Raw genomic sequence first — 24,756 nt, 5'->3', positions numbered from 1 at the left:
GGCCTGCAAGGTGAGTATTACTATAAAAGAAGGATTTCAATCCTACATTCACAGCCATCGCCTTGGGTCCCAAATTTTCCAAAAAATATATATATGCCCAAACTTGATACCAAAGGAAGGTTATTGAACTCACGTGAAGAAAGACTCAAAATTAGATCCAAATCCAAAAATATTAAAGTAACAGCCAAGAGGTAAACTCTTCAACAAAAGGACCAGGGTCTCCTACATAAGAAAGAAAACTACATGATAAAAGCCAACAAAAAACAAAAATATTTCCCAATGCAGAAAAGTGACCAGACAAATATATCTCAGTATATCGTCACTATGGCTATGTGCGCACATTGTGTTTTTTCCCGCAGAAACGCTGCGTTTTGAACTGCAGCATTTTCAGTGCCAAATTGCATGCGTTAAGCTTCCCCAGTAAAGTCTATGAGAAAGCCGAAAAATCAATGCACACGCTGCGTTTGTAAATGCAGCGTTTTGGATGCCCAATATTGCTGCGGGGAAAAAAACAGCATGTCACTTCTTTTTTGCGTTGTAGCTGTGTTCTCCACCCATTCAAATCAATGATGTGGGTCAAAACGCAACCAAAATGCACTTGGACTGCATTTTTGTTGCGTCCCGCATGCTTTTTTCACAGAGAGACTTTTCAGTCTCTCTCTGTGAATGTTGGTCAATCTCTGCCTGTGGATGTCGGTGAATCTCCCTGTCTGTCGGTCAGTCTCTTTCTCTGTCAGTTGGTCGCTCTGTCTGTGTCTCTCTCTGTCTGTCCCTCTCTCTGTCCGTCGGTCAGTCTCCCCTCCTCTCTCATACTCACCGATTGCCGATCACTGGCGCAGCGCTGCACGGCTGTCACTGCTCCGGCGGCTTTTCCTCTCATTAATCCATCACGTATTCCCTGCTTTCCCCGCCCACCGGCGCCTATGATTGGTTGCAGTGAAACAGCTGTCACTCAGCGTGGGGGCGTGTCTGACTGCAACCAATCACAGCCGCAGGTGGGCGGGTCTATATCGTGCAGTAAAATAAATAATTAAAAAAATACGACGTGCGGTCCCCCCAATTTGGATACCAGCCAGGGTAAAGCCACACGGCTGAAGGCTGGTATTCTCAGGATGGGGAGCGCCACGTTATGGGGAGCCCCCCAGCCTAACAATATCAGCCAGCAGCCGCCCGGAATTGCCGTATCCTTTAGATGCCACAGTCCCGGGACTTTACCCGGCTCATCCCGAATTGCCCTGGTGAGGTGGCAATAGGGGTAATAAGGAGTTAATGGCAGCAGCCCATAGCTGCCACTAGGTCCTAGGCTAATCATGGCAGGCGTCTATGAGACACATTCCATGATTAACCTGTAAGTGAAAGTAAATAAACACATACACCCAAAAAATCCTTTATTTGGAATAAAAGACAAAAAACCACCCTCTTTCACCACTTTATTAAAATCCCCAAATACCCCTCCAGGTCCAGCGTAATCCACAGAGGTCCCGTGACGCATCCAGCTCTGCTACATGAAGCTGACAGTAGCGGCAGTAGAACACCACCGCTCCTGTGAGCTCCACGCAGCAACTGAAGTGAATCGCGCTGTCAGCGGGGACGTCACTGAGGTAATGCTGGTGTTTGTGTGCGGTGATGATAGGTGCGGTAGTGCCTGCGTGTGCGGGGATGATGGGTGCGGTAGTGCCGGTGTGTGTGCGGTGATGATGAGGGCTGTAGTGTTGGGATGTGTGTGGTGATGTAGGCGGTAATGTCAGGATGTGTGCGGTGATGTAGGCGGTAATGTCGTGATGTTTGCGGGGATGTAGGCGGTAATGTCGGGATGTGTGCGGTGATGTAGGCGGTAATGTCGGGATGTGTGCTGTGTTGTAGGCGGTAATGTCGGGATGTGTGCGGGGATATAGGCGGTAATGTCGGGATGTGTGCGGTGATGTAGGCGGTAATGTCGGGATGTGTGCGGTGATGTAGGCGGTAATGTCGGGTTGTGTGCGGTGATGTAGGCGGTAATGTCGTGATGTGTGCGGTGATGATGTAGGCGTTAATGTCGGGATGTGTGCTGTGATGTAGGCGGTAATGTCGGGATGTGTGCGTGATGTAGGCGATAATGTCGGGATGTGTGCGGTGATGATGTAGGCGGTAATGTCGGGATGTGTGCGGTGATGATGTAGGCGGGGATGTCGGGATGTGTGCAGTGATGATGTAGGCGGGGATGTCGGGATGGGTGCGGTGATGTAGGCGGTAATGTCGGGATGTGTGCGGTGATGATGTAGGCGGTAATGTCGGGATGTGTGCGGTGATGTAGGCGGTAATGTCAGGATGTGTGCGGTGATGATGTAGGCGGTAATGTCGGGATGTGTGCAGTGATGATGTAGGCGGTAATGTCGGGATGTGTGCGGTGATGTAGGCAGTAATGTCGGGATGTGTGCGTGATGTAGGCGGTAATGTCGGGATTTGTGCGGTGATGATGTAGGCGGTAATGTCGGGATGTGTGCGGTGATGATGTAGGCGGTAATGTCGCGATGTGTGCGGGGATGATGTTGGCGGTAATGTCGGGATGTGTGTGGTGATGATGTAGGCGGTAATGTCGGGATGTGTGCGGTGATGTAGGCGGTAATGTCGGGATGTGTGCGGTGATGTAGGCGGTAATGTCGGGATGTGTGCGGTGATGATGTAGGCGGTAATGTCGGGATGTGTGCGGTGATGATGTAGGCGGTAATGTCGGGATGTGTGCGGGGATGATGTTGGTGGTAATGTCGGGATGTGTGCGGTGATGATGTAGGCGGGGATGTCGGGATGTGTGCAGTGATGATGTAGGCGGGGATGTCGGGATGTGTGCGGTGATGTAGGCGGTAATGTCGGGATGTGTGCGGTGATGATGTAGGCGGTAATGTCGGGATGTGTGCGGTGATGTAGGCGGTAATGTCGGGATGTGGGCGGTGATGATGTAGGCGGTAATGTCGGGATGTGTGCAGTGATGATGTAGGCGGTAATGTCGGGATGTGTGCGGTGATGTAGGCAGTAATGTCGGGATGTGTGCGTGATGTAGGCGGTAATGTCGGGATTTGTGCGGTGATGATGTAGGCGGTAATGTCGGGATGTGTGCGGTGATGATGTAGGCGGTAATGTCGGGATGTGTGCGGGGATGATGTTGGCGGTAATGTCGGGATGTGTGCGGTGATGTAGGCGGTAATGTCGGGATGTGTGCGGTGATGATGTAGGCGGTAATGTCGAGATGTGTGCAGTGATGATGTAGGCGGTAATGTCGGGATGTGTGCGGTGATGTAGGCAGTAATGTCGGGATGTGTGCGTGATGTAGGCGGTAATGTCGGGATTTGTGCGGTGATGATGTAGGCGGTAATGTCGGTATGTGTGGGGTGATGTAGGCGGTAATGTCGGGATGTGTGCGGTGAAGATGAGGGCACCTGAGTGACGGCAGCACTAACCGCGCTGCTCACTTCAGTCACTCAGGGAATTAGCGGTCACCGGTGAGTCCTTCACGGGTGACCGCTAATCAGGACGCCACACACAGAGCGAGCCGCGGTATGAAGTTCACCCGAGTACATTCTCATCGCGCGACTCTGTCTGCTGTCAGCCGACATGAAGCAGAGCTGAATTGCCGGGGGAACGCACTGTCAAAAATGCATCCAAAACGCATGCAAAATGCATGGAAAAAGCATCCAAAATGCATACGTTGTGGATGCATTTTTTTTTTTACAAACGCAGTGTCCAGTCTGCCAGAGGGTGCGTTCTTTTCTGCACTGCAGAGAACGCAACGTGCGCACATAGCCTGAAAGTGATCCCACAGAATCCGGTCACTGACCTTAGCACTTTGAATACGCATTGGGGCATTTGGCTCTGAATTCATCGGACACTCCATACTCCCAGACCGGTCCACCACAAATATAAACTCTCCACGGTTTGTCGGTCCTTCTGCAGCTGGAAAACTGGGATAGAAGTTCAACATGGCGACAGACTCGCTCATCAAAGATCCTAAAAATAAAGGGGAAACATCAAATAAGTTGCAAATAATAAAAGAAAATGAGGCGGCACGGTGGCTCAGTGGTTAGCACTGCAGTCTTGCAGCGCTGGGGTCCTTGGTTCAAACCCCACCAAGGACACCATCTGCAAGGAGTTTGTATGTTCTCCTTGTGTTTGCGTAGGTTTCCTCCGGTTTCCTCCCACAATTCAAAAACATACTGATAGGGACCTTAGATTGTGAGCCCCAATGGGGACAGTATTGCCAATGTATGTAAAGCGCTGTGGAATTAATAGCGCTATACAAATGAATACATTATTATTACCTACATTTATGGACACATTTAAAAGATGGAAATGTAAGAAGGAATCATATGTATCCAAAATTTCCCAGTAGATAAAGGGTTTGTGTGATTTGGACAATTCTTCAGACCTCCATACACTATAGATACAATAGCTGTCGGCGAAACAATAGTATGACGATGGTTCAACCAACAGTTTTCTTTCTCGACTTCCACATACACAACGACACTCGCTCAGCCCATTGCCCTGTGTTCTCTTTGAGGGAGCCGCTAACAGACTCCTCGGGTGGTGACTTTTTTTTTTACGGAAAACAAAAGGATCAGCAGTCCGAAATCAGAAATGCCGTCATTTGTAGAGTGAAGAGTAATCAATACAATGTCGGCGGAGCCCACCGCTAGATAAATTGTTAGTTCAGAACATGATCATAATGTGTCTCCCCTAAAATCTGTGAGCAATAATGGCAAGAAGTATTCAGTTTTGATGCAGCGCCACCAGTGGGAAACTTAAGCATTGCACAGTGTCTAAAAAAATCAATAAGCTGACTGTGTAATGTAGGACAGGACAGGTCCTCTAGAACGAGGGACGCTCTTTGTAACGGCTCTTCTCTCTAGCCAAAAGATGTTGATCCTGAAAAGTGGACCCCCATTATTTACCCTGGTTATCAAATATGGCTGAGAAAAATAGGAATCATTTTTTTTGACTAAAAGACTGAACATTTTAGTAACAACATCTTACTAAAATGTATGTGCATGATATAGTCCACAGTTAGGTAGGTCAGCTGTGCTAGACCCTCCTGCTTTCTTAATGGTAATCTGTCGCCAGGTTTTTCCTACATAAAGTATGGCCACAACTTGTTCCTTGCTGTACCTCTCCCTGAGTCATCCTGGAGATAAGCTGGTCATGTGCTTTCCCCTGCGTGTACTCCCTGTGTCTTCTTTACAGCTTAGTGGGATTGACTAAGCGCTCCTCCCATCCATTCCCTCACTAGGGCCTAGTTCTAGGGTCAGTCAGGGTTAGGTATACTGTTTGGCGCATAGATGCAGAACCTATCTAGGGTGGTCAGGGGAGCCAAGGGATAGCGGAAGATTTAGTCAGGGGTCACCATCACCCCCTTCCCTAGACATAGGGATTCTCTTCCCTTCCTTATCGATGCATGCGTGGTACTTCCCAATACCTAGTGTGACGTGAAGGAACAAGAACAGAGTGGTGATAATCTGGAAATGAGAGACGAATCGGATTAAGTACCAAACCTTGATCAGTTCATGAGAAGCAGATAAGGCAAAAGCATCATTTTCCATAGCAACAAAGCCCAGAACAAGGAAGCTTGAGCTTGGGTACTGAGGATAAAACTTTACAAGTTGTCTTTGTCTTGGCTTCAATGTGGCCAATTTTAAACCCACACAAAACACTACTTTGCTTCAGTAGCGTCGTGGAAAAGACTTAGTACATCATGGGATTCTTTGCAGGTAATTAGCATTAACAAGTTCTGGGTAAATCAACAAAAATGTACATTGGAATATAGAAAGTCTAAGAGAATATCGGGATTTGAGGACAGCCAAATTATGTGTCTGGATCAGCAAATCAGAAGAGACACCTGATGTCAAAATTTGTTCAGAAGACAAAGAATATCACCAAGATGTTGATTAATGGATCAGTGGTGAAAATGAAAACAGTAAGGTTTATTGATAGAAGGGGAAGGGGAAGAAGGACAACCTGAGCCGAGAAGAGCTAGGACATCAGACATTAAGGGTATGTGCGCACGTTGCGTTCTGTGCCGTGCGGAAAACAACGCACCCTCAGTATTGTACACACTGCATTTGTCAAAAAATATGCATCCAAAATGCATGCATTTTGGATGCATTTTGCATGCGTTTTGGATGCATTTTTTGCAGTGCGGTCCCACACCAATTGAGCTCTTCTACATGCCCGCTGACAGCAGGCAGAGTCACGCGATGAGAATGAAATCGGATGAACTTCACCTGACTTCATTGTCATACTGCGGCTCTGTCTGTGTCGCGTCCTGATTAGCAGTCACCCGTGAAGGAATCACCGGGGACCACTAATCCCCTGAGTGACTGAAGTAAGCAGCGCGATCAGCGCTGCCGTTACTCGGGTTACCAGCGGCCAGCTGGAGTACTCCACCCGAGACCGCAACTTACCTGTGACGTCATCGCTAATCGCGCAGCTCACTTCAGTCACTCGGGTGACTTGCTGTCACAGTTGAAGGATCCAGAGGTGGTCGTGGGTAACCTGACTGACATCATCACTGATCGTGCGGCTCACTTCAGTTGCTGCGTGGAGCTGACAGGGAGCGGTCTGGTCTGTGACCGCTCCTGTCAGCTTCATGTAGCAGAGCTGAGAGCGTCGTGGGACGTCGTGTGGATTATGCCAGACCTGGATGGGTATTTGGGGGTTAATAAAGTGGTGAAAGAGGGTGTTTTTTTTTCCGTCTTTTATTCCAAATAAAGGATTTTTTCGGGTGTATGTGTTTATTTTCTTTAACTTACAGGTTAATCATGGAAGGTATCTCGGGGAGACGCCTGCCATGATTAACCTAGGACTTAGTAGCAGCTATGGGCTGCTGCCATTAACTCCATATTATTACCCCGATTGCCACCGCACCAGGGCAATTCGGGATGAGCCTGGTAGAGTCCCGAGACTGTCGCATCTAATGGATGCGGCAATTCCAGGCAGCTGCTGGTTGATATTGTTAGGCTGGGGGGCTCCTAATAACGTGGAGCTCCCCATCCTGAGAATACCAGCCTTCAGTCATGTGGCTTTACCCTGGCTGGTATCAAAATTGGGGGGGGGCAGCACGTCATTTTTTTTAAATTATTTTTTTTATTTATTTTACTGAACAATACAGACCCGCCCATTGGTGGCTGTGATTGGTTGCAGTGAGACAGCTGTCACTCAGCCTGGGGGCGTGTTTGACTGCAACCAATCATAGGCACCGGTGGGCGGGGAACGCAGTGAATACGTGGTTGAATAATGAGCGGCCAGCATTTTCAAAAGAGGAAAAGCCGCCGGAGCTTTGTGACAGCCGTGCAGCGCCGCGCTGGTGATCGGGGACGGATAGACAGAGGGACGGACAGAGAGAGACAGACAGAGCGACCAACTGACAGAGAAAGAGACCGACCGACGGACAGAGGGAGATTGACCGAAATCCACAGACAGAGATTGACCGACATCGACAGAGAGAGACTGAAGACCTGCGTTTTGCTTGTCATAAAAGCATGCGGAACGCAACTAAAATGCAGTCCAAGTGCATTTTGGTTGTGTTTTGACCCACATCATTGATTTCAATGGGTGGAGAACGCTTTTTTTTTCCGCAGCGATTTTTGGCATCCAAAACGCTGCGTTTAAAAACGCAGCATGCGCATTTTTTGGACTTCTCATAGACTTGGCTGGGGAAGTAGAACGCATGCAATTTGGCACTGAAACGCTGCAGTTCAAAACGCAGCGTTAACGCGGGAAAAAACGCAACATGCGCACATAGGCTAACAATGAAGTGCGGCCAACCACTGATTATAGGTCCGTCCTAATACATAGTTATTATAACATACTATACTATAATACAGTAAGATAAGCCTGAATTATCCCGAGAACTTACCATATTTAAAGTGAGATTTTGAAAGAACTTTTCGCTGAATTAGAGTCCATAACTTGTAGGCAACTAGAAGGGAATGAAACCAGGTAGTGTTTAGAGGAAGCAAAACACTAACAATTTGTTTTGCCGTCATCCCATGAAGTTTCAGATGGGTAAAACTTTTTTTTCTATTATTCTTTTGTGTTTATTTTGTCCTGCTGATTTAGGAAATAGAATAAGGGGAAACAAATGTTGAACCAGTCTGTACAATTCCTACCGTATCATTACTGTATATGGAGAGGGCACAGAAGCTGGCTAACAAACCTGCTATATTGATTGTCCTCATGTGGGGAGGAACCCCTGGCTACCATCGAGGAAGGGGGGGAAACGCTTTGGGACGTTTCCCTACTGATAAGCTAAGTGTCATTGAACATATGCTTTTTTTAACCTTTGTGTAGCCTATTTGTTATAAATGTATACATTGTGGATGTGTCTATGCAGCGACAAAATGTCTGATGACCCATTATAGGTCTCCGATAAAAATTGAATACCAGACTGATGATAAATGCTTTTCTGATGAACCAATTGATGACATGATGGGCATGTTTTCAGTATATGAATTTTAAACATTGTTTATGTGAAGTTTGCAAATCAATACAGCTCAGTATCGCTAGGTCTGTGTCAAACAGATGAATTGATCTAGCCCCGTTTTAGACTAATCTACTTGGGTTATGATATGCATGTTTCCATGATCTAATATATGACTGCTTTAATTTGATGCTTGTATTCTTGGATTGCTATGAAGTTCAGTGGAGGTTCTCCGTGCTGATGGAATATTATTTCCACTAGGTCTTAGTCCAAACAGAAGAACAACTAGAGGGATTCCATTCATATATCGGAACCTATTATATATATATCAATAGCTACATCTGGCCTCCGCCACACATCCGTAAAAACCACGTCCGTGTAAAACGGGCCGTTTTTCGGGTCCGTTTTCCGTTTTTTAGGTCCGTTTTTATGGTATGTGTGGCCTGCGTGTGTATTCCGTATGCTAGCCGTATGTGCGTGTGGAATGTCCGTGTGTGCGTGAGTGAAATAACTGACATTTGTATGTGTTTTCCGTGTGAAATGTACGTGTGTGATGCAAAATGTCATTACTACATGTCGGAAGACAGAGTAGCGGGATGAGAATGAACTCGGGTGAACTTCACCCGACTTCATAGTCATGCTGCGGCTCTGTCTGTGTGCCGTGTACTGATTAGCGGTCACCTGTGAAGGATTCACCGGTGACCGCTAATCCCCCAAGTGACTGAAGTGTCCCCCCCTCTCTCATACTCACCGTTCCCCGATCACCGGCGCTGCACGGCGTTCACACTGCTCCGGCGGCTTTTTCTAATTTGAAAAAGCCGGCCGCTCATTAAACAATCTCGTATTCCCTGCTTTCTCTCCCCACCGGCGCCTGTGATTGGTTGCAGTCACACACGCCCACCACGCTGAGTGACAGCTGTCTCACTGCACCCAATCACAGCAGCCGGTGGGCGTGTCTATACTGTGCAGTGAAATAAATAAATAAATAAATAATTAAAAAAACCGGCGTGCGGTCCCCCCCCATTTTAATACCAGCCAGATAAAGCCATACGGCTGAAGGCTGGTATTCTCAGGATGGGGAGCTCCACGTTGTGGGGAGCCCCCCACCCTAACAATATCAGTCAGCAGCCGCCCAGAATTGCCGCATACATTTTATGCGACAGTTCTGGGGCTGTACCCGGCTCTTCCCGATTTACCCTGGTGCGTTGGCAAATCGGGGTAATAAGGATTTATTGGCAGCCCATAGCTGCCAATAAGTCCTAGATTAATCATGTCAGGCGTCTCCCCGAGATACCTTCCATGATTAATCTGTAAGTGACAGTAAAAAAACACACACACCCCCGAAAAAATCCTTTATTAGAAATAAAAAACACAAACACATTCCCTCATTACCAATTTATTAACCCCGACAAACCCTCCATGTCCGGCGTACTCCACGGACCTCCAGCGTCGCATCCAGCTCTGCTGCATGGAGGTGACAGGAGCAGCAGAAGACACCGCCGCTCCGGTCACCTCCACGCAGCTAATGAGATGAGTAGCGCGATCAGCTGCTGTCACTGAGGTTACCCGCGGCCACCGCGGATCCAGCGTTGGCCGCGAGTTACCTGACTGACAGCAGCTGATCGCGCTACTCATCTCATTAGCTGCGTGGAGGTGACCGGAGCGGCGGTGTCTTCTGCTGCTCCTGTCACCTACATGCAGCAGAGCTGGATGCGACGCTGGAGGTCCGTGGAGTACGCCGGACATGGAGGGTTTGTCGGGGTTAATAAATTGGTAATAAGGGAATGTGTTTGTGTTTTTTATTTCTAATAAAGGATTTTTTCGGGGGTGTGTGTGTTTTTTTACTGTCACTTACAGATTAATCATGGAAGGTATCTCGGGGAGACGCCTGACATGATTAATCTAGGACTTATTGGCAGCTATGGGCTGCCAATAAATCCTTATTACCCCGATTTGCCAACGCACCAGGGTAAATCGGGAAGAGCCGGGTACAGCCCCAGAACTGTCGCATAAAATGTATGCGGCAATTCTGGGCGGCTGCTGACTGATATTGTTAGGGTGGGGGGCTCCCCACAACGTGGAGCTCCCCATCCTGAGAATACCAGCCTTCAGCCGTATGGCTTTATCTGGCTGGTATTAAAATGGGGGGGACCGCACGCCGGTTTTTTAAATTATTTATTTATTTATTTCACTGCACAGTATAGACACGCCCACCGGCTGCTGTGATTGGGTGCAGTGAGACAGCTGTCACTCAGCGTGGTGGGCGTGTGTGACTGCAACCAATCACAGGCGCCGGTGGGCGGGTAAAGCAGGGAATACAAGATTGATTAATGGGCGGCCGGCTTTTTCAAAATAGTAAAAGCCGCCGGAGTTATTATAACAGCCGTGCAGCGCCGCGCCGGAGATCGGGGAACGGTAAGTATGAGAGAGGGGGGGGGAACTGACCGACAGACAGCTAGAGGGACAGATAAGACAGAGAGACCGACCGACAGACATAGAGACCGACCGACGGACTGAGGGAGAGAACGAAACAGAAAAAGAAAAAAGACCGACATCACATGAAAAAAGCACAAAATGTACAGGGAGCAAACAGAGATGCGTCCGTGTCACTCGGACGTGCGCACAGACCCATTGACTTTCATTGGGTCCGTGCTGCGTTTTGCGTGCAGAAAACGGACATGCTGGCGTGAGACACGGACCAAAAAACGCATCACGGAGACGGACTCACGGACATAACCAAAAACGCAATTGTAACCGCTGAGATATAGTAACATTGGTGCACGTTTGGCCGTGTCTCCAGTATACACGGAAACGGACCAAACACGCACGTGTTTCACGGATGTGTGTTTCAAGCCTCTCACTGTGTATAATTTTGCCCCTACACTTAGGACAGCAGTACGTTTAAGTCTGCCAGTATAGAGAAAGGAGGGTCAGTCTTCAGTGAGCGGGGGCGCCAGTTCGTACTATCTAGGGTGCCAACCTCCACGGCTAGGAAGGGAAACAGTAGGGAAATTGCCCTGATCTCCTCCCCCTCTGTGTATTTGTACTTCATTAAATATGAATTTGTGTGTCGTATTCACATGGTGTGTGATTTGTCTGTATTTATATTTTAATTGGAAGAAATAAAATTCAGTTTTAAAGGGTATTTTTGGTTTATGGCAGGGTATCAGTCCTGAGGCCACCTGGACTTTCAAGGTTCAGGGCCTGTTCACCTGAGCTGATAACTAAGGCTTCTGTATACGCCCTAAAAGGAGAAAGGGAAGGAGCTTAGGTGTTGTCACGCTCCCCGGGTCCCCTGCTCTGCTCCCCGGCTCACCTGCCACGCTCCCCGGCTTCCCTGCGTCGCTCCCCGGTTCTTCTGTCCGGTCTCCAGCCTCCATTGCCTGCGGTTCCCAGGCGTCCTGGTCCCCGCTCCCGGCGCCCGTCGGCTTCCCAGCCCCAGCCCGGCTCTGCTGCTTCCTCCTCACCGCTCCCTGCCCTGGCTTCTGGCACCCGGGCCTCGTGCATGCGCATTAGGGCGCGCGCGCGGTCATTGACCCTTTCTTAAAGGGCCAGCGTCCACTAACAGGAAATTGGGCACACAGGTACAGGGTATAAAGGGGTTAAGTGTCCAAGTGGGCGGGGCCTGTTCTTCGTGTTTCCCAAGCTAGGAGTCAGGTCTCCTTGTGTTCCTGTGAGATACTCACCTCTCTCTCTTCTAGAGCCGATCCTGCCTCGCCATCCGGTCCTGCCGAATCCCGAACCCCGAACGCTGCCTATCTGCCATCCTGACAGTCCGTTCCATCTCTGATCCCTGCGGTGACACGTCTTCTCGCTCCATCGGTTCCGGACTCCGCCTGACAACATCTCGACTTCCGAACCTGAGCTCCGTCACCCGGACTACCATCAGTGACTCCGTGGTCCCAGGGACTTCTCCATTCTACTCTTGTGCACGGACTGTCCTGCTACCTGTAGTGCTTCAGCTCCCGGACCCCTTACCATCATCAAGGAGTTCGGCCCAGTGGATCCACCTCCTGGGTCTGCCCGTCCACCTGGCCCTAACAGTAAGAACAGGCCATGGATCCCGCTGAAGCACTAGCAGCCTTGCAGGAGGAACTCACACGCCAGCGTGAGACTCAGACCCGCATGCTGCAATTCATGTCTTCTGTGGACGCCCGCCTGAACACGCTACAAGCGTCAGTTACATCTTCAGCATCTCGGGCTTCCACTAGACAATCCACGGCTCCAGCCCCCGTGGCAGCCTCTTCGGATGCTTCCAGACTTCGTTTGGCCTCACCACCCCGGTACGCCGGAGATCCCAAGACCTGCAGGGGTTTCATAAACCAATGCTCCCTCCATTTCACGCAGCTTCCGCATTTGCTCGCCTCCGACCAAGCCAAGGTCGCGTTCATCATGTCCCATCTAGAGGGTGAGGCACTGACATGGATGAACCCCTTGTGGGAAAAGGAGGATCCTGTGACCACGAACATCCAGGAGTTCCTGCAGGCATTTCGTGGCACCTTTGACGAGCCCGGACGCGCCTCCGCGTCTGCCTCATCTCTTCTCCGGTTACGTCAGGGGACTCTGACAGTGGGTCAATACGCCATCCGTTTTCGCACCTTGGCTTCGGAACTCGGGTGGAACAACGAGGCTCTAACCGCCGCCTTCTGGGAAGGACTCTCGGGTCGAATTAAAGATGAGCTGGCTGGTCGTGACGTACCGTCCACCCTGGATGCCCTGATTACCCTAGCGACTCGAGTGGACATTCGCTTTCAGGAGCGATCCAAAGAGGTGTCCCGTGAGAGACGTCCGGTACGGCATTCCTCTCCTCCGCAGAAGCCCGCCGTACTTCAGTCAACGGAATCTGGTGTCTCCGTCCACGAGCCCATGCAGATCGACCGTGTGCGGCAGTCTGAACAACGCCGAGCAGAGCGGCTCGCCAAGGGCCTCTGCTTCTACTGCGGAGAGGGCACACACCTGCTACGCTCCTGTCCAGAGAGGCCGGGAAACTCCAAAGCCTAGGGTTGGTAGGAGAGGCCACCCTAGGTGCTGGGACTCTCTCAGACCCGGTTACGTGGACCGTTCAAGTGACAACGGGAGAGACGCGGTTCACGGCTGAGGCGTACCTCGATTCTGGGGCAGCAGGCAATTTCATCCAGCAGGCCACGGTGGACAAGTACCAGGTGCCTGTTACTCCACTCGACAAACCCTTCGTGATTGCCTCTGTGGATGGGAGACCCCTCTCTGACACCATCTCCTGGATCACCAGGCCGGTCGAACTGCGTATCGGTGCCCTGCACACCGAGAACATCGCTCTCTACGTCCTTCCACACATGTCCCATCAAATCCTGCTGGGACTTCCCTGGTTACGGACACACGAACCATCAGTCAGCTGGGGCACTGGTGAAATCACCCGATGGGGCTCTTCTTGCCATGAGAACTGTCTGAAGACCATACAACCCATCCGATGACCTCCGGTTCCAGAGTCCCTACCGGGACTACCCTCGGCCTATTGGTCCTTCGCGGATGTCTTCGACAAAAAGGAATCAGAGGTACTTCCGCCACATCGTCCTTACGATTGTGCCATCGACCTGCTCCCGGGAACTACACCACCTCGAGGACGGATATATCCTCTGTCTCCAGCCGAAACAAGGGCCATGTCTACTTACATCACAGAGAGCCTGGCAAGGGGAATCATTCGGAGATCCTCCTCTCCTGCTGGAGCGGGCTTCTTCTTCGTTAAGAAGAAAGAAGGTGACCTACGCCCATGCATAGACTACCGGGGATTAAACCAAATCACCGTGAAAAACAAGTACCCCCTGCCGCTCATCCCCGAATTATTTGATCGGCTTAGAGGAGCTCGTGTGTTCACCAAGTTGGATCTTCGGGGTGCCTACAACCTGGTCCGCATCCGCTCTGGGGACGAATGGAAGACCGCGTTCAATACTCGCGATGGGCACTATGAATACTGTGTGATGCCCTTCGGCCTGTGTAACGCACCAGCAGTCTTTCAGGAATTGGTGAACGACGTGTTCCGGGACCTTCTTTACATCTGTGTGGTGGTGTATCTTGATGACATCCTGGTCTTTTCTCCGGACCTCCAGACCCACAGAGAGAACGTGCAGCTGGTACTACGACGACTGAGGGAGAATCGTCTGTATGCCAAGTACGAGAAGTGTGTCTTCGAGCAGTCGTCTCTTCCCTTCCTGGGTTACGTCATCTCCGATACCGGACTGCAGATGGATCCGAAGAAGGTCTCTTCCGTTCTCAACTGGCCTCCTCCTTCTGGACTAAAGGCAATCCAACGCTTTCTGGGATTCGCCAACTATTACCGCCAGTTCATCCCTCACTTCTCTGCTCTGACTGCTCCTCTCTCCGCCTTGACCAAGAAGGGGGCTAATCCAAAGGACTGGTCACCTGCGGCCGACGTCGCGTTTGGCTCTCTGAAGCGGGCATTTGCCTCCTCTCCTGTGCTCCACCGTCCGGAGTTAAACCGACAGTTCACCTTGGAGGTGGATGCCTCCTCCTCGGGAGCCGGAGCAGTGCTCATGCAGAAGTCCTCCTCCGGGAAGATGGTGACTTGCGGTTTCTTCTCCAAGAGCTTCTCAGCGCCTGAACGCAACTACACCATCGGTGACCGAGAACTATTGGCAGTCAAACTGGCTCTGGAAGAATGGCGCTACCTTCTGGAAGGAGCAGTGTACCCCGTTATTATTTACACGGACCACAAGAACCTGGAATACCTGCGGTCTGCTCAGCGACTGAACCCACGGCAAGCCAGGTGGTCCTTGTTCTTTGCCAGATTTGATTTCCAGCTCCATTTCCGACCCGCGGACAAGAATGTACGCGCAGATGCCTTGTCCAGGTCTTTCATGCCCATGGAGCAGGAGGAGGCGACATCCCAGCCCATCATCTGCCCTAGTAAGATCATTCCGGTGACTCCTGTCACCCTGGCCCAAATACCGCCCGGGAAGACCTATGTCTCTGAGACTGACAGGCAAAAAGTGTTACACTGGGGCCATGCCTCGAAAATAGCCGGTCATGCTGGTCAGAAGAGAACATGGAGTACGATTGTACGTCATTACTGGTGGCCATCCCTTCGCAAGGACGTCGCTTCTTTTGTCTCAGCCTGCTCCTCTTGTGCCAGGAATAAGACGCCCAAACATCTGCCATATGGCCGTCTTCTGCCTCTGCCTATACCCTCTGTACCGTGGCAACACATTGCGATGGACTTTATTACGGACTTGCCATTGTCCTCCGGACACACAGTCATATGGGTCGTGGTGGATCGGTTTTCTAAAATGGCTCATTTCGTCCCTATGGCTGGACTGCCCTCTGCCCAGGAACTCGCTGACGCCTATGTACAACACATCTTCCGGTTGCATGGCTTTCCATCCCACATTGTGTCCGACAGAGGAACTCAGTTCACCTCCCGCTTCTGGAGGGCTCTCTGCAAACATCTGGGAGTGACTCTGGACTTTTCTTCAGCCTACCATCCTCAGTCGAACGGCCAAGTGGAACGGGTCAATCAAATCTTGACCTCCTTCTTACGTCACTACGTCAACGCCCATCATGACGACTGGTCCACGCTTCTTCCTTGGGCTGAATTCTCCCATAACCACCACGTCAGTGAGTCCTCCTCCAGCTCTCCCTTCCATGTCGTTTACGGACTTCAGCCTTCCGTCCCATTGCCTGTATCCTCTTCCTCGGATGTCCCTGCTGCTGATGCTGTAGCCCGTGACTTTGCAACCATTTGGGACTCTGTTAAGGCGTCCCTTGGACGTGCTTCCCTGCGGATGAAGAGACACGCAGACAAGAGGCGTTTGGACCCTCCGTGTTTCTCTCCAGGGGATCTCGTCTGGCTTGCTTCCAAGTACGTCCGATTGAAGCTACCATCCTACAAGCTGGGACCTCGCTACATCGGGCCGTTTAAAGTCCTCAGCAAGATCAATGAGGTCTCCTACAAGCTGCAGCTCCCGGCCACGATGAGGATACCCAACTCCTTCCACGTCTCCCTGCTCAAGCCGGTTGTCCTTGGTCCCTTCTCCGCTGCTGCCAGTTCGGCTCCTCCTCCTATTGCCGATGACGACATCTATGCGGTAAGGGATATCGTGGCCATGAAAACTGTACGGGGCCGACAGTTCTTCCTGGTGGACTGGGCAGGCTATGGTCCTGAGGATAGGTCCTGGGAACCTCGGGAGAATGTGGGTACTCCTTTGATCCGTGCCTTCCTGTCCCGGTTGCGGGGAGGGGGGCGTGGGGGGGGGTACTGTCACGCTCCCCGGGTCCCCTGCTCTGCTCCCCGGCTCACCTGCCACGCTCCCCGGCTTCCCTGCGTCGCTCCCCGGTTCTTCTGTCCGGTCTCCGCCGCTCCCCGGTCTCCAGCCTCCATTGCCTGCGGTTCCCAGGCGTCCTGGTCCCCGCTCCCGGCGCCCGTCGGCTTCCCAGCCCCAGCCCGGCTCTGCTGCTTCCTCCTCACCGCTCCCTGCCCTGGCTTCTGGCACCCGGGCCTCGCGCATGCGCATTAGGGCGCGCGCGCGGTCATTGACCCTTTCTTAAAGGGCCAGCGTCCACTAACAGGAAATTGGGCACACAGGTACAGGGTATAAAGGGGTTAAGTGTCCAAGTGGGCGGGGCCTGTTCTTCGTGTTTCCCAAGCTAGGAGTCAGGTCTCCTTGTGTTCCTGTGAGATACTCACCTCTCTCTCTTCTAGAGCCGATCCTGCCTCGCCATCCGGTCCTGCCGAATCCCGAACCCCGAACGCTGCCTATCTGCCATCCTGACAGTCCGTTCCATCTCAGATCCCTGCGGTGACACGTCCTCTCGCTCCATCGGTTCCGGACTCCGCCTGACAACATCTCGGCTTCCGAACCTGAGCTCCGTCACCCGGACTACCATCAGTGACTCCGTGGTCCCAGGGACTTCTCCATTCTACTCTTGTGCACGGACTGTCCTGCTACCTGTAGTGCTTCAGCTCCCGGACCCCTTACCATCATCTAGGAGTTCGGCCCAGTGGATCCACCTCCTGGGTCTGCCCGTCCACCTGGCCCTAACAGGTGTGAGGTAAATTCAGAGAGTGGCAGTTGAAGTCAGTGTGAGGTGAAGTGAGGATAGTAACATGAAGACGGTCCTGTCCTGAGGTTAAAACCAGGGGCCAGCTACAAATTGGAAGTGTATCGGTCTCTAGGCCACCTGGACTTTCAAAGTCAGTGGCAAACTGAGAGACTGCTATTAATCTTCTTTTAAGGAGCAGTGAAATTGACAGTGAGCTCAGCAACGTGATTGAGTTTGGAAACTTCTAAAAGAAACAAAGCCGAACATCCCAACTGTGTCACAAACTCTTTATTTATTTATTTTATTTTTTTTCTCTCCCTTTTGAATATTATTTTTTAACCGCCATCACATAAGCCTATCATACGTGCCCGGTACGGCCACATCACCACTCGGACCCACCACCGTGACATCAGAGGTCAACCGAGGTCTCACAGTTCCGCTTTTCCTGGCATCACGAACAGGGTCCTGCGCGCTAACAAGACCTGCAGCAGCTGGAGCGGTGAGTCACACCCCTGCAAGGGTTAACAAGTGTGGAAATGTCAAATTCCAGTAATCCTCAGGGGCCTGCAGCTGTGGCTTACATAATGCCGCTAACCTAATATACCGGGTGCCACATGGCTGCCACAGTATGCAGGTGAATCTCACACCTTAAGCAATTTCAAAGAGAAACGGTGCAGTCTGTGTCAAGAAGAGCAGAAATGTGCCATAGTTACCTGTCAGCTCAGTGGTGCAGCCTGGAGACGTTAAACCTTGGCCAGATGCTAATAAAAAGACCGTAAAGCCGGTTTTAGACATACATGTTTTAGGTACCTGTGACATCTATTTTTAACATGGATGCCCCACGTACCCATGTTATTCTATAAAGTTACTCACACGTCCGTGTTTTCACAGGGACCGCGTGACCCTGCTTGGCCCCGCACGCACACACAGAGATATGTCAGTTTTTTCTCCGGCAGCACGGGTGTCACACGGATCGCACACTGTTGTGATCCGTGTGACATCAGTGTGACACGTACCAGAGAAAATCCGTGTCTGTGAAATAAAAAGATTTTCTATATTCACCTGTATCCAGCGCTGTTTTCTTCGGCTCTGCTGCCTCCCGCTCCTGATCTCCGCTCATTATATTCTTTGAATTTGCACTGCATCTCAGGATTGCAAGCAGGAGCATCGCTGGGGGCAACGCTGGGAACAGCATCGTAGGGACAGCATCGCCGCAGACAGGTGAGTATGTGGCGCCCTGGACAAGCCAGGGGCCACAGAGAACAACACCAACACACCCCACACACCCGGTAGGCACATCAAGGTCAGACACAAAACCCTTGTTGCCTTCCTCCAGGGGCTGATGTCCACACCAGGGGGTGGAGCCAGGCAGTTGGTCTCCGCCCACCGAGGAGTTCTCAGTCCTGGAGGCGGGAAAAGCAGACAGATTAGTTGGAGAGGTGAAAGTGGAAGGAGGTGAAGTAGCAGAAGAGCAGTCTGAAGTTAGTCCGGGTGTGTGGCCCGGGCGGAGCAGCAAGGTTGGCAGACGGTGGTGACCGTCTGCAGGAGTGGCCTATCGGAGTTTACCGCAAGGACCGTGGACGGGCGGTGGCCCGGCGGTACCGGACCGGTACACAAAGAGAAGTCAGCACCATCTGGCAGGGGCTTACGGACCCCGGCAAGGCTAGGAGTCGCCGTGAATTTGCCGAATACGTTAGCGAAGGGAACCTCCTGGGTTTCCCAGCAGCCAAGTCCCGACAGAAGGCAACAGTCCAACCAAGAGAGGGAAACACAGCCACCGCCAAGGCTACCGTTCCCAGGGCCAGAGCCTGCGGGAAAAGGGGCTCCTCCGGCCCATATCCAAGCCGGGGAGCGGGTTACCGGTGGGAACCCATTGGAACCATTACACTACTTAGGTGCAGGGAAAGGCAGTCACCATCAACCTGCCAGGAGAAACAACCGCAGCCGTCTGTGGGACCCGTCCATCCAGCCGTGTGTTTTACTGAGAACTGTGTCCTCATCATTGGCTGAGTGAGTACCACCGTGCCGTGCGGCACAGCGCTGCCCCCGCGACCCTGCACCTCACCAGGCCCCGCAACCCGCCTGCCATCCATCCCTACCTACCCCATCACCGGGCCCTGGGACAACCAACCCCCTACCCACGGAGGGGAGAACTAACCTCAAAGCTGCTCCCAGTCACCGCTCCCGGGATCCCCGTCCAGAGCAGCGGTGGTGTCACAACCTCACCACAACCGTGGGTGGCGTCACGGACAATATCCAATCCCCATAAACAACTTCCGTTTTCACTCACGGGCGAGGAACGCCGCTCGAGTCCCCGGGATCCGGCCCACCGCTCGAGCCACCACCGAGCAGCAGCAGCAGCAGCTGGACCCGAGCAGTGGGAGAGCGCAGCGTCGCCTCCTCTGCCCGCGACAACTTGGTGTCACGAACAGGATCTTACCACTCTGCTGTCTGGTAGAGGTGCGCCTTGTGATCGCCGGAGATGTCCGGCCGAAAATTTGGAGAAGCCGCCATCTTGGGCGCAAAAAGTTCCCGCTCGAGCGTCTCCTCGAGCAGTGGAGGCGCGAAGGTCAAAACCCCGCCCCTGTAGAGGAGGAGCCGGAAAGAAACTAAGGGGGACGAAATGACGGCTGGTCGCATGTGAGCGTGGCTATAAAAGCAGGGACGCCAGGACCCTGCGGCCATCTTATTGTTCCTGGAAGAGGCCGCTGCCAAGATGTACATGCCGTCCCGTAGCACCGTAGCCCCCGCGCCTGGAACCGCGGCGTGGGTGGAAATCCGGACCGCGCAGCTCCAACAGCGGCTGCAGGTCAAGATGCAGCTCCTCCTGGAGGAGTGGGAGGCCGACATGGCGGAGGTCATAGCGACCGTGCGGAGACGCGAGGAGGAAGTTGCAGAAGGGAGGGTGAGTGACCCACGCCCCGGTACCCCTAGTGGGTCGGTCATCGCGGCCGCGGGACCCGGTCTAAACCCGCTCGCCCTGCTACCTCCCTCGCTACCCGTCTCGGCTGCCGTAACCCCGCCACTAGGCCCGCTACCCCCGCAACCAGTAGCGGTACCCCGCATGTCCGCCCAGGCGGATCGACCTGTAGCCGGAGCCCGTGACCGACCGTAAGTGCTACCCTGGAAGGTCCAGAAGCCTGAGCTGGAGGCATCCCCCAAAAAACTCCCCGAGCCGGAGCTGACAGACCGCTCCGTGCCGAAGGCCCAGCGGAGGAAGGCCCCTACGCCCATCCCCCACACCTCGGCTGAGGTTGCGCCGGGTTGTCGCTGCAAGGCAGCACCCCCAGGCCAAGTCACCACAGGACCTTCCACCCAGATCACCAGCGGTGGGCAGTGTCCAAAAGGTCTCGCGGGGCCCGACCCGTGCGCCGGAGCTCGCAGCAGCACCGTACTGGGATAGGGAGCCGACGCCACTGGGCCCGGAGATTGCCGAGAGAGAAAGGAAGAAGGCAGAGATGGTGGCCCGTACGATCCGGGAAAAGGAGAGTCTGAGGCAAGCGACCTTCCGTGTCCGGGGCCCCCTGTATGAAGGGCAGGTGAAGCGGTTTGATGTCCGCCGGGGCTATGGTTTCATCTACGAACCGGGCCTGGAGGCCGAAGTCTTTATAGCCCGGCGGGACGTTAACGCCCACCTGCCAGAAGAGCACCCAGGCCGCAACCTGATACCAGGGGACCTGGTACAGTACACCCGGCACTGCGGGGAGCGGGGGTGGTTTGCGCTGGATGCAAAGTTGAGGGGCAGCCAAGAGGCCCGTGTGTGCACCGCGCCCCCTCCCCCAACCGATGCCGAAGAATCGGAGTAATGGCAGCGGAGTACCGTTGTTGTTGTCCCCCGTTGGGACCAACTGTGTGTTGAAAGTGCCATTTAAAGTTTTGAAAATGAAGAGTGAATAATTGATGGAAAGTTACCCGATTTGCAACCTTGATTAGAACCGGTCGTTGCCGGCAACTGGTCCCCGTTGGGACCCCCTTTTCAAATTATGCGTAGAAACTACTACGAACAGGCCCGAGAACTAGCAGGGCAACCACAAACTTGTGGCTTGTAAATAATTATGTTATGTTGGCTTGTACCGTGACCGCCTCCGAAGAGGCAGATTGGAGGAAGGGCCCGCAGTGGAGTAGGCTGGGGCCCAGCCACCATCGGAACCGGTGGCGATCCTCTGGAGGGGTTCAGGGGTCCCCATGGACGTGGGTCCCCTGAAAAGGACAGAACCCGCTCGGGGAGCTTGTGCAAGACTGGGGTCAAGGGGTGCTGCCCATTTGCTTAGGGGCAGCATCAGGGCCAGGTTGCTTGGGTGGGAGAGAGCGGAAGCCGTACCGTTTAGTAACGTTCAAGTAAGAGTACCTCCTGATGTGGGAAGATGTTATTATACTTGTATCATGTTTTACTGTTTTTCTATTTTTTTCAGTTTGTGAAAATAAAACCGGTGATGGACGGGCAGCCCGCGGACTGTCTGCATTTTACTAAGGGGGAATGTGGCACCCTGGACAAGCCAGGGGCCACAGAGAACAACACCAACACACCCCACACACCCGGTAGGCACATCAAGGTCAGACACAAAACCCTTGTTGCCTTCCTCCAGGGGCTGATGTCCACACCAGGGGGTGGAGCCAGGCGGTTGGTCTCCGCCCACCGAGGAGTTCTCAGTCCTGGAGGCGGGAAAAGCAGACAGATTAGTTGGAGAGGTGAAAGTGGAAGGAGGTGAAGTAGCAGAAGAGCAGTCTGAAGTTAGTCCGGGTGTGTGGCCCGGGCGGAGCAGCAAGGTTGGCAGACGGTGGTGACCGTCTGCAGGAGTGGCCTATCGGAGTTTACCGCAAGGACCGTGGACAGGCGGTGGCCCGGCGGTACCGGACCGGTACACAAAGAGAAGTCAGCACCATCTGGCAGGGGCTTACGGACCCCGGCAAGGCTAGGAGTCGCCGTGAATTTGCCGAATTAGTTAGCGAAGGGAACCTCCTGGGTTTCCCAGCAGCCAAGTCCCAACAGAAGGCAACAGTCCAACCAAGAGAGGGAAACACAGCCACCGCCAAGGCTACCGTTCCCAGGGCCAGAGCCTGCGGGCAAAAGGGGCTCCTCCGGCCCATATCCAAGCCGGGGAGTGGGTTACCGGTGGGAACCCAATGGAACCGTTACACTACTTAGGTGCAGGGAGAGGCAGTCACCATCAACCTGCCGGGAGAAACAACCGCAGCCGTCTGTGGGACCTGTCCATCCAGCCGTGTGTTTTACCGAGAACTGTGTCCTCATTATTGGCTGAGTGAGTACCACCGTGCCGTGCGGCACAGCGCTGCCCCCGCGACCCTGCACCTCACCAGGCCCCGCAACCCGCCTGCCATCCATCCCTACCTACCCCATCACCGGGCCCCGGGACAACCAACCCCCTACCCACGGAGGGGAGAACTAACATCAAAGCTGCTCCCAGTCACCGCTCCCGGGATCCCCGTCCAGAGCAGCGGTGGTGTCACAACCTCACCACAACCGTGGGTGGCGTCACGGACAATATCCAATCCCCATAAACAACTTCCCTTTTCACTCACGGGCGAGGAACGCCGCTCGAGTCCCCGGGATCCGGCCCACTGCTCGAGCCACCACCGAGCAGCAGCAGCAGCAGCCGGACCCGAGCAGTGGGAGAGCGCAGCGTCCCCTCCTCCACCCGCGACAACTATCAAGCAAGCAATGCATGTGCAGGGACGTCCAGGAGGTCATCGGAGTCTGATGATCTCCTGATGACACCTCTGCAACATCCGCGCTACAGCGGGGTGTCACAATGGTGATTTAATGGGTTCATCAGAGTTCATTGGGAACTCCGATGACCTCCTCGACGTCACTGCACACACACTGCTTGCTTGCTGAATACTCACCTGTCCCCAGCACTGTCTCCAGCGATGTGGTCCCCAGAGATGCGGTCCCCTGCGATGTCCCCAGCAATTCTCCGGCTTCCAGCTCCAAGGTGCAATGAACATTGAGTGAATATGTGAATATGAGTATAATGAGCGGGGGTCAGAAGCATGAGGCTGCACAGCGATGGATACAGGTGAATATAGAAAATATTTTTATTTCAAAGACACGTGTTTTCTCCGGTACGTGTCACACTGATCATAATAGTGTGTGATCCGTGTGACACCCGTGCTGCAGGAGAAAAAAACGGACATGTCTCTGTGTGTGCGTGCTGGGCCAAGCAGGGTCACACAGTCCGTGTTAAAACATGGACGTGTGAGTAACTTTATAGAATAACATGGGTACTTGTGGCATCCGTGTTAAAAACAGAAGTCACACGTACCTAAAACACGGACATCTTAAACCACCCTAAAAGCATTTTGGATAAATTCAGAGTTACTTTTGATACCTGTACTGCCTCAGAAATAAAGATGCAATTTTTCAGCGTGAGACAGCAAGCACAAGACGCTGTTAGAGACTATGCCCTTAATTTACAAGAGGCGCTATGGGCTATCAAGCAAATTAACCCAGACAGTGTACATGATGAAAACAAAATGCTGAAAGAGCAGTTTATTGAGGGTCCGGCGTTGGATCAGTTTTATTCCCCATAGACTTGTATTAGCGCCGGATTGTGCCGGATGGCCTTGCGTTGCATGCGGTGTCCGCCGGATACGGCGAAAAATCATTGTCCTGCGGCCAGAAAGGACACAGTATGCAGCATTTTTTGGCTGTGGCGAAAAAACTGACCACGCCGAATCCGACGCCATAAGGCATGTTGAATAATGGAAGCTTATGGGCGCCGGATTCGGCATCATCTGGCATATGACGGAAACCAACGATGGATCCGGTTTTTGTTTCTGGGCATGCCCAGACGTTGTGTAAATAACCTCTCTCTCTGTCGATGTGTCGGTCGGTCCGTCGGTCTCTCCCTCCCTCTTTCATATTCACCGATCACCGGCGTGGCGCTGCATAGCTGTCACACTGCTCTGGCAGCTTCTCCTGTTTTGAAAATGCCAGCCGCTCATTATTCCATCTAGTATTCCCTGCTTCCCCCACCCACCGGCGCCTATGAATGATTGCAGTCAGACACAACCCCACGCTAAGTGACAGCTGTCTCACTGCAACCAATCATAGCCGCCTGTGGGCGGGTCTATATAGTGCAGTAAAATAAATAAATAAATAATTTAAAAAACAAAATGACGTGCGGTCCCCAACAATTTTGATACCAGCCAAGATAAAGCCACACGGCTGAAGTCTGGTATTCTCAGGATGGGGAGCCCCACGTTATGGGGAGCTCCCCAGCCTAAAAATATCAGCCAGTAGCTGCCTGGAATTG

The 24,756-nt window shown here is 52.6% G+C and overlaps 1 protein-coding gene across 13 annotated transcripts in view; it reads right to left on the bottom strand.

The window, feature by feature from the left end:
• Window positions 1-24,756, bottom strand: part of LOC142255321 (von Willebrand factor A domain-containing protein 5A-like) — a 415,890-nt gene that overhangs the window by 300,806 nt on the left and 90,328 nt on the right. For 11 of the 13 annotated variants that reach the window (XM_075326869.1, XM_075326920.1, XM_075326929.1 and 8 more), the window contains 2 exons: window positions 3,812-3,981; window positions 134-222 (listed from right to left, as the gene is read on the bottom strand). The exons of 1 other annotated variant lie outside the window; for it this stretch is intronic. In XM_075326869.1, the coding sequence (XP_075182984.1) occupies window positions 134-222; window positions 3,812-3,981 (259 nt within the window). Of the gene's footprint in view, window positions 1-133; window positions 223-3,811; window positions 3,982-7,882; window positions 7,946-24,756 lie in introns of all 13 variants that reach the window. One more of the 13 variants, XM_075326971.1, reaches the window with a different exon arrangement.

This window comes from Anomaloglossus baeobatrachus, chromosome 1 (genome assembly GCF_048569485.1).
Source record: "Anomaloglossus baeobatrachus isolate aAnoBae1 chromosome 1, aAnoBae1.hap1, whole genome shotgun sequence".
Lineage (NCBI taxonomy): Eukaryota > Metazoa > Chordata > Amphibia > Anura > Aromobatidae > Anomaloglossus > Anomaloglossus baeobatrachus.
The sequence above is the reverse complement of the archived record's forward strand: the minus strand, read 5'-3'. Positions and strand labels throughout refer to the sequence as shown.